This window comes from Pomacea canaliculata, linkage group LG4 (assembly GCF_003073045.1).
Source record: "Pomacea canaliculata isolate SZHN2017 linkage group LG4, ASM307304v1, whole genome shotgun sequence".
Lineage (NCBI taxonomy): Eukaryota > Metazoa > Mollusca > Gastropoda > Architaenioglossa > Ampullariidae > Pomacea > Pomacea canaliculata.
In genome coordinates, this window is record NC_037593.1 from 13,403,632 (window position 1) to 13,414,031 (window position 10,400).

At 33.9% G+C, this 10,400-nt stretch overlaps 1 protein-coding gene across 1 annotated transcript; it reads right to left on the reverse strand.

Annotated features, from left to right (window-relative positions):
- Nucleotides 1-1,324: 1,324 nt before the first annotated feature.
- On the reverse strand, nt 1,325-9,114 carry LOC112561865 (DNA-directed RNA polymerase I subunit RPA49-like). The gene is made up of 14 exons (XM_025234680.1): nt 9,047-9,114; nt 8,456-8,534; nt 8,192-8,261; nt 7,423-7,529; nt 7,151-7,224; nt 6,618-6,712; nt 6,267-6,316; nt 5,644-5,791; nt 5,344-5,433; nt 4,652-4,748; nt 4,043-4,182; nt 3,790-3,877; nt 2,412-2,534; nt 1,325-2,046 (listed from the first exon to the last, which is right to left on the reverse strand). The coding sequence occupies exons 3-14, from the start codon at nt 8,244-8,246 to the stop codon at nt 1,917-1,919; spliced, it is 1,197 nt and encodes a 398-aa protein (XP_025090465.1). The 5' UTR covers nt 8,247-8,261; nt 8,456-8,534; nt 9,047-9,114; the 3' UTR covers nt 1,325-1,916.
- Between the last annotated feature and the right edge of the window lie 1,286 nt (nt 9,115-10,400).

The following is a 10,400-nucleotide window of genomic DNA, read 5'->3' on the forward strand; positions in this document are numbered from 1 at the left end:
ACAATCGTTCACGGGACGAAACATGTCCTTTTTGAAGTGCACCCGAAGCTAGCGCAGTTGCTGGATTTGGACAAGAAGTCTTGGTGTACCCCGCCGTTAACCCATGTTTGCAGATACAACATTCGGTGTGCAATGCAAAAGGCAAGAAAACATAACCTGCCAGATGCCATCAAAAAACTTCCTGTCCCGCAAGTCATTCAGGATTACTTGGACCTACTTTGTTAACATTTTCGCTTAAGCATACTATCCTCAAAAGCAGGTCTGGTATTTATTTCAGCTTTTTTTTTTTTTAAAGGTGGGTATGTGGGAGATGAATTATAATAAGTGACTAGATCATGGAATTTGCTTCTGATCAGAAAACTAGAAACTTTTGGAACTGTCTCCAGATCATTACAATACCGTAATATTAAAAAAGTGCTGTACAGAATTTTGGGGTCATGACAATGATTAGTCGTCTGTCTTATTATGAAGAAAAAGCAGGATAGATTTTTTTTTTAAAGATCTAAGAATTGGTGTTTGCAACAACATCTGTGCATTTTCATAGTACTGAGATATCTAACATTGTATTGTTTTTATATCAAGTAAGAAGCATAAATTGAAGAGCAAGAATGAAGGTCAAAATAAGCTGTACATATTGTGATCAAAAGAGGAATTATTATAGGTGGATGTCCAGCATACTATATTTAATGCTGTCCATATATTTTTTATAACTACTTTCTAGTGTTATCCTTGGGCAACAAGAATGAAATCTTTTAAAATTTAAGGATAAATATCAAACTCAAAGCAGTATTAATATTTTTGCATTTACCTTTATATTCATATTGTATATAATTTGTATTCTATTTATTTGTCTGTTGATTAGTCTATTTATTGCAACATTGAAACATTTCTTCTCCATAAACAATAAAGATATCTAGAGTATGGCATTAATTTGTTTCAAGTTGAGATCTTCTTGATTAATCACTGACCTATTTAGGTTTTTCGACAATAAACAATCAACTATAAAGACTAATGCTTGATTGTGACTGTGGCACAAAAGAAGGTACCATTGAACCATAGAATAAACTAAGTGGTTTATAAGTATTTGGGTTTCATAGAGACATACCCAATGATCTGATGAGTAATCATAATAAGGTTAAGGTGAAAAGCCTTAATGAAGGTTGACACGGCTTGAGACCAATGGTTTCTAATCAACTGAGTGAGAGATTCATCTAAAACATAATCTTAAAAAGAAACCTACTTACAATCTTTCACATCACAAAGCTGGCATCCAAAGAAATTCACCAGCTGGGGGGCTATCAACAAATTGGCCAATGGCAAGAACTGGTTTGAAATTCAACATTTATTTGATCTGTGAGGAATCTGGGATATGAAATATAGTGAAGTTCTTTCTAGTTCTGATGATTATAAGAAAATATTCACATGATATTTTAATCAGTAAGCTTGCAAAGGTAAAGACCATTTGAATGCTTCCATTCTGCAGCTACATAGTTCAGGACTGGATAACTTGTTCACTACTTTTGTTCAACACTTTTCTTAGACTTAAAAATTCTCAGGATGATGGGAACCAAGTAAGCCCCATTTGTGTCAAAGAATCCTTTCTAGGTCCCATGCAACAATCTAATGATTAAAACTCTTGTTCAATCATTGGCAGATACATAATTTGCAAAGCTTGCCTGATGCTTCTGATATTGAGAAGGAGTCCAAAAACGTCTTAAATATTCTCTTTCAACAAAAAAAAGGTAAACTTTACTGATAACGGCAGTCACCAGTTGAAACAGCTGTCTTCAAATTGTCTGCCAAAGCTGCTGTTTATCCCATTTTAACAAACTGTTCATCACAGATTTTTTTAGGCTTTATCATGATCAAAAGATTCACTCAACAACAAACTGTTTGTGATGTGAATTGTTTTATCTTCATAGTCGTACTTTCTTGCTCTTTTTTGCCTCTGGAAAGACCAATGGGACAGTCAAGATGGCTGTAAAACTGCCAGAAGAGGCTTCCTTTTTGACTTTGCATCCTAATGATTTGACATGGGTTTGGAGCCTGAAAAAGAATTCATCACTAAAATCAGGAAGGGTTCATAAGTTAGAAAGGGAAACTCACATCTAACATCTAAGATATCATAGACACTTTAACAAAACACTGGTTGCATACTCTTGGAAAATCCCCATAAGAAAATGCTCATAAAATGTAAATAGATTTAAATTTATATATGGTAAATGTATTCTGTTATTCAGTGCTAACATACACTAAAAATAACAAGATATATTGCACTTCACAGCGCACTTCATCGTGATCATATTCCAAATCATGAAACTGCCTAATTGAGGTTCTAAAGTTTTTATTTGATGAGCAACTTGATACTGTTATTTTCAAATGGTCATGCAACAATGCATACTTAAACATACTTGTTTGGTCCAATTTTGAGATCCACCTGAAGCAGCTCAAGATCGGTGGTAAAACGATCAAGAATAAGACACAACACCAAAATATGTGAAAGAAGCAAGTCTTTTAGGCGGGCAGGAAGACATCTGAAATTGAAAGATCAAAAAACAAAAAAACAACACATGAGATAATGAATGGCTGATATCCACTACTTTAACCTAAAGGGAGATAGTGATGAGATCTGTTAGGTATAAGAAGAATGATCTGCCAAACATCAAATCTGAAAAATGATGACAGACTGGTTCACTCATGTTTATGGTCATTATGCTCTATTAGCTTGTATACTATCAGCCAAGGTGATAAGTCTGAGTGAAATTTTGAATCTGGAGTTTGACAGCATTTACACACAATCAAATTGAGCAAAGAGCAGGACTGAGCACCATGTCAGCTGTTCCCATCTCCACAGCTACCATCAGGGTCAACGGACTGGACTGACCTGAAGGGTTATGTATCGGGGCATAAGACAACAAATGCATATTTGTGTGCGTGAATGGGTAAGTGGATAGGGGTTTGTTTGTTTATTGGTGTTTTATGCCATGCCAGCAACTAAGGCTATATCATGGCAATAAAAAAGTTTTTATGTTTAAAAGTTTCAGGGTAAATTTTCTCCAGTTATTTAACTTAAAATCAGACCACGGTAATAAGTTAACTAGATGTTAAAGAAACAAATATGGTGTAAAATGGGTGGTGGAGCCCAAAAAGGCCGCCAACAAAACAGAAATTACATAAGATATATTAGACTTAGATTTGGTGTAAAAGTCCTATTCTTTTTAAAAAACCAAAAATAGCTGCCGATGGGATGGACCTAAATAAAACATACAATGAATCCACTGTATAAAATTTTTGACGAATGGTCTGAAGCCCCGGACAGTTCATGAGAAAGTGTACTACGTCAAGATGTCCCCCACACCAGTGGCAACCTGGTGGTTGTTCCCCTCGCAAGAGGTATCTGGATAGGGGTAAGTGACATGGAACGTGATATACACTATAAATAATGTTAAAATTACATGCAGTTTGATGTCTTTGGTAAATAAAGACGAGAAATTTTGTGGCAAAGCAGTCTAGACAAGGAATCTCTTACAGTGGGAAGTTGTCTCAAGAATCAAGATCAGACTGTTTAATAAGAACAAGTATTTAGGTGACCTTTCTGGTTGAGGAAGGGAGGATGGAAACATTAGTTTAATCAAGAAATATCAACTGCAATAAAATGAAAAGAAAAAGAAAAGTAGCTATAAGAAATAATCACAATAAATTATAAATGTGAAGACCTTAAAAAAAATGCATCTACAGAGTTTAGTGAATAGACTGTGCAGACACAAACCAAACCAAAAAGGACAGAACCTTCTGCTTTTAGCTGTATCAGATTTGAAAGTGAAACGGTTGAGCATTAGATTTGTCACCAAGTCCGGCCAGTCTGCAGGAAGGGGATCTGATTAAACACAAAGAAAATGACAGCTCATATTACATGTCTTAGAGAGATTTCACAATGTTACCCATCATGCAGCTTAATACCATCATAAACAGAGCACGTTAAAAAATATAAAAATGACAACAAAAAACTAGATATTGGAAACGATGAAAACTTAGAACGCACCTTTCTTTTGCATTTGAGCTGCTTTCATTTGAAATAATGTCATCATAAACTGCAGGTACATCAAACAACAAGCACTTTCCCAGCGAGCTGTTTCATTAAAGGGCAAATTGCTTAATCTTGAAAGAACTGATGAAAAATATCTGTTGAATAAAAAAAAAATGTTACAAGGCATCTTAAATATTTAAATGACTTGTTTACTATTAGTTCTTAGGCAACAATAATGGTCTGGAAAACAATTTTTATTCTTCAGATTAATGCAATAAAACATGAAAAGTGTAATGAACTAATTTTTTTATTTAAATGTATCCCATGCAAATATGTACCTGCTGAAAGTAGCTTTGCTAGGTACGATAAAAATAAGAATTCTTTTGGGTAAACTTTTGCTCATATCTTCTTTTTATGGTTGATTTATGTGCTTCCTAGCACTGCCAGCTTCATATCCTCCAAAGGAATAAACTGAAGCTGGATGGCGTATTTTCACTTCAAAAGAAGATATAAATTTACCAGAAGTATTTTTTTTGATAAACTAATATGGAAACACCCATTGAAAGAATAATCTCCATATAAAATTGTTTATCTGATTTTGAAAGTCTTGACAGTTTCACTTACGTGTTGTTTGTTTGCCATTCTGCAATGATCTGACTGTTACATTGGAAAAACACTTGTGCAACATTCCTCAAGCTTTCCAGCTCTGCCTGTCCGATGACTAGAGCACATAATAATTTTAAAAAAGTGTTAAAAGCAGAAGTGTTGAGGCACTTTCTCTGCTTGTTAGAGCCATCTTAAAACTCCAATATTACAAAAGCAAGGCAGAGAAAGCAGTCCTCTTACCAGCGTCAAAACTAACATCAGAAATATTGTAATTGTACACATGCACAGACACATTTATTCATTTAAAATTAAAAATAATCTCTCATATATCAATTTTTTTAATTGCTGGACTAACATAGCACATAACAGGGATTGAATAACCTACTTTCCTTCCAAAGATAAACTCTACAATCTCCACCATGCACAAAAAAAGGTCAAAATCATGACATCAAGAACAACTGCAATATGCCTATGGTCTAACCTCTACCATTGGCTGTAGTCTTGATGATATAAATTTATTCAAGATGTCATGATTTCTTTTTAACCTCTTTTGAATAGTGATACTTGTTGGCTTGCATTCGGAGTAGAAGATGGTTTTCATAGTAAAAGAAATTGTATCGTTTACTAAAGAAATATAAAATATATTTAAAAAAGATAAAAAAATGCACACTTAGTGCTCTCTGGTAGACCTTTTAGTCTTAAAGACTTACTATCATCAAGTTTGTAAACCTCAGCAGGTGTTCTTGCATCTATGTTGTATGGTGGAATGGCTGAAGTGGTCGCTGGTAAAGCTGATGAAGCTGCAAAAAATAACAAAACAAAATCAACATTAACTTTAAACTACTTATTAAGGACAAAAATGAAATGTAAGAAATATTTCACAAAATTAATGTTTAACATTGTTTTTCTTCTCACATCAAAATAGAAGTAGTTGGCTTGGAAGTGTTACAAAATGTAGAGCCATAGGTGATATTTATATGTACGCAAAGATGCTGCCACCAAATACTCACAACTACTAAGCTCCTGGGCAGCCACCGCAGAGTCCACCACAGAAGAAATGGCACTCTTAATAACACTGTCTTTCAAACGGATCTGCTGTCGCCTTACCAAAGCTTTTTTCTGCTTCCCACTTCCAAAAGATTCGGTGAGAAGGTCAGTCTAACAAAACAATTACAGTCAATACATGAGACATGATGCATTATCAAGGCCCCATACTTAGCTCAGCTGTCTCATGGCACCAACAAGCAAAACCAGATGACAGCTAAAGCAGCATTCTTGCTGATGTCAATTGAAAATGAACTGTTTACACAGAAGAATGAGCGCGGACAGACAAGTACACAGATTCAATCTAATTAAGAACTAATAACTAATGAACAGCTAGCTCAGCTGACTAAAAATGACAAGCAAAAAGTAACAATTTTTTTATTTGCTGCATCGAAGACTATCAAACTTTAGACAGGTCACTCAACAAACCACTCTCTCACACACAAACACACTCTCATATATATATATATTTATATCCCGACTGCCATCTGAAAGTAATTCAAGTGCATTAAACAAAGCATTATATATATTTAATATGAAATGAACAAGACAGAATCTACTAAATGTATAAAAATACCAGTTAACTTACCTTTTCTTGGTATGACATCGAAGATTTCAAAGACTGTTCAAGTATACTTGCTGCATGTACACAAGCATTCAAAACCACACATGCGGGCGCACACACACACACAAAGTCCATTAGTTTGTGAACAGTTATAAAACTAAAACACAATTTAATATTGTTCTTAAAGCCTGCTAAAAATAATAGGAAAATCAACTAATGTTTTTAATTGTTAGATAAAAACCAAGTGTTTATTGATGTTTAAACTCCACATTCGTAAGTAGTTAAATTCTTTTTTTGGTTAGCTTATTTACAAAAACTAACTGGACTGGACATATAATACCTTTACTGCCTCAAAACATAACTCTCAAAACTTACCTTCTCTGACTGGCATCAAATGAAAGACTTCTGCAGAATAAAAACTCATTTCACCAGTCTCCTTATTTACTTCTGCCAGGTACAAACTGGAATTGCTATAAAATAAAAGATAACTGCAAAATACTGTCCTGAGATACGTCCTTTCTCTTATATCCATATATGTCCATTAGCATGAAACAAACGAGTTGACAAAGAGTGGAAGTAAACAAGCAGCATTGTTCAGTTAGGCAATTTGATGATGATGATGATGTCTATTTGTAATGCGCAGGTATCCATTCAGAAGAATGCTCATTGTGCAGCAAAAAACAAAAAAATAAAAAAAAAAAAGAAGAAAAAGATGAACAAATATATAAAACACAAGAAAAGTAAAAATAAAGACAGAAGTGTTGCTAGGTTGTTTAAGTCTGTCTTAAATAAACAGATGGGTCTTCAGTCTTTTTTGAAACGTGCATAAGCAAAGTGTAAGCATAACATAAGCAAACGTCTGGTCACCTTATTGTAACAGAACTGTCATAAAAAAAAAATATACTTACTCTGTGGCATCACATTCGGAATCAACGTTACCAAAATTTGAAGCCTTGTATGTCTGCCTCTGTGACTCTGCCATCTGAAACATCCAATAAATAATAGGAAAATACAGAAGTTTGTGAGATAAGTTTCTGTGTTATACAAATTTAAGAAATTTTGAGCATTGTCATCTAAAACTATAAATTTAACAGTTTGCTTGAGGAAATTCAAATTACCATGTTAAGCAAAAGTAAAAAAAAATGTTTATCTGCTCTAAAAAAAAATAAATAAAACTTACCACTATTTTCCTCTTCCTTCCTTTCAAAGTTTGTTTAGACTCTTCATAAACTGAAACCCGTAGCTGTTTTTTGCATGCTTCTGAAATGCTGCCATTGGCAAAACAAACTGAAACAAAGGGTAAATGGAACAAGCATATAACCATTTTACTAGTCCATGTCCTTTTTCCCTCTCTCTCTTACTTACATCACTGTCATTAACATTCACTGAATCAGAACTCTTTGCAAAGGAACATTTTGGGAAGTAACAGTTTTCAGGAAATTTTGCTTAAAGAGTTGTTTAAGAAGATATGTCCCAAAAATATTGTGACAGAAGAGTTTTATGTGAACAAAAGATCATATTATAATATGTAATAATGCTGATAACACTTAACAATTTCTTCTCTTCACTCCAGAAAAATTTGACAGACAAGTTCTTCCTGATTTTTTCTGTCCTAGCAAACTAAATTAAACCTAACTAAAGCATGGTCTGGCACTTCTCTGATTAACCTATAGATTTATTTTGTGGTTAAAGTTACTGCTATTTACCTTTTATAGTTTTGTTGACAAGTTTGGAAGAGATAAATTGGGCAAGCTTTATTTAGGAAAACTGATTAGGCTGATTAAATTAAGCTAGGACAAGGTTGGAATTAATCTTATAAAAATGATAAAAATACTGCTCGTTACTTAATTCATCAATTAAATAAAAGATTATATCATATAAACAGATAACGTTCTGTGAGTGAGCGTGCCAATAATTACTAGAAAAAAATATTAAAAATCAGTACTTACCAAGAGGGGCAGTGACGCCAGTCACCTTTTGGACTGATAGTGTTTCTGAAGACATAGCTTAACTCTAGACCTGTAAAAAAAATATTACATGTCATTAAGCACACAAAGCGCATTATATACATACATCCTCTCTCTCTTATCTGTGAATATTACTAACACACCACTAATATTACTTCTTTTTTATACATGATGTTCAGAGAGCGTTAAACAATTATTTATAAACTTGGACAGTATTATTTAATACTAACAATTATTTTGTCTTACTTTGCAGCGCTGATCCATTAGCTACCAAATCAAAGCAGTCTTCGCTGTTTAGACCACATGGAAGTCAAGAGCAGCTCACCTTGCAAAAAAAAAAAAAAATGAAACTTCGGAGTTGTCTCCCATGACATGGATGTCTATGTGCTGATGCTGATCGAATTCTTTTCGCAGTTTGTCACAAGACTGATCAGTTTGGGTTACGATATGTTAACTTACAGTATATAATAATGTTTAATTTATTCTTGTTATAGCAATTCTTGGCACAGACATAAAAGAACTCATGAACACAAATTAGAGGAAGAGTAGAGAACGCAGGTTTCCGGCGAATGTGGAGATGCAGTTCATTCCAGATAAAAGAATCGGAGAAATAAAAGAATGTAGACTAAATGTAAGAAGTCTGGGCTGAGGAATGCAAATCCTAAGGGGATCAGAAGAACGAGGCAGTGTAGGTGTAGATATGAAGTTGCAGGTTGTCAGGTTCGGCGAACCATTTAGCAGTTTGGGTCGCGATAGAAATCTCAGAAGTCAACGATAGACTTACTTTTTCTTTCTTTGGCAAAAGTCATCGACATCCAAAATAAAAACACAACATACCTCCTTGAGAATTTTTTTTTTTTTTATATCTCCGTCAACGCGTATGGTTCACGTCGTCTGTTGTTGATTGTCCGACTTGTATTGAGGTACGCCTTGCAGGCGAGCGATTTTTTGCCCCAGTAAACTAATATAATGAGGCTTGTACTTCTGTTACCGTGTACGGGAGGAAATAAAAAGTTTATGTGTGCTGTAGCTGGCATTTTCACGCGGCCAGTCACATAAATGGTGGTGGATAGAAAGGTGCTTTCCCCACCCCTACACAACATTGCCTTTAGGTGGAAGCATAAAAGTGCTCTTTGACGGAAATCTGTCAATATAATGAGCATCGGCATTGGATATAGTAGGGATGAGTGTTGATAAGTATTAAATAATTTGTTTAGGTTGCTAAAGTGAACTAAAATAATGATTATGAGCCATTTTCCATCGTCTTTGCACAGTTTTCAGACTGCATCAATACAGACCCAATATAGCCTCATACATACAAGTGTTTCGTTATTATCGCTGATCAAAGCAATCAATAAATCAAAAGCTGAGAATATTAAAACTGCTAGAAAAGCAGCAGAAATCAACTCATATAATTATATAAAAGATCATCCAAAGTGCGGCCAACATCCAATGTATATCATAGGTATAATATTCTTTAAAAATTCTGTATAATTTCTCTTCAACTATTTCCCCTTTTGCACAGCTTATTCACACAATTCCCTTTCAGAAGAAAACTCCACATTTTAGTGATTCCCTTGCCTTTTACAATGAGCAATGTCAGTAAAACCTATGCTCAGTATTTTTATTTAAGGGCTAAACATCTGCAAAACACAGCCTTAAATGCTACATTTCAAGAAATGCATCAGATTCTTTCTTTGAAGACTAAAAAAATAAAGACATGAAATATATGCTGTATTTTATTTTTAACATCATGTAATGTTTTGAATAATGATTCTGTACAAATAAAGATACTAACAAAAATTTTAAACTGATTACTTTGCCAGCTATGAAATGCTGATCTATTGATAAATTGATCTCACATAAAAAATATTCATTCTTTAGTTGAGAAAGTGTGCAAACTAAATGCTTTGCATATGTGATAGACCTTCTGTTGAGATTTACAATATTCTCCAGAGCAGCAGCATTTCTTTGCCATTTTTCATACATTCACATGAAGCTTTATGTAAATTCTGATTAGTTTTGTCCTTAACTCATTGTGCCATTGGACTTTGCAGCAATAGCTTAATTTTAACTTTAAACATTAACAATGTAAATATGATGCATCACAGTCAACAAGAAAAATTATTTTAGTGTGTTTTTTTCAGTCATTCATTCTAATTTGTAGTTTGCCACTGCCAGTATTATTTCA

Coding starts and splice junctions, on each gene's coding strand:
- LOC112561865 (XM_025234680.1), bottom strand. CDS start 8,246: ATGTCTTCAGAAACACTATCAGTCCAAAAGGTGACTGGCGTCACTGCC. Junction 5,434..5,643: donor TGCCCAGGAGCTTAGTAGTT/GTGAGTATTTGG, acceptor TATTTTTTGCAG/CTTCATCAGCTTTACCAGCG. Junction 2,535..3,789: donor GATACAGCTAAAAGCAGAAG/GTTCTGTCCTTT, acceptor TTTCAATTTCAG/ATGTCTTCCTGCCCGCCTAA.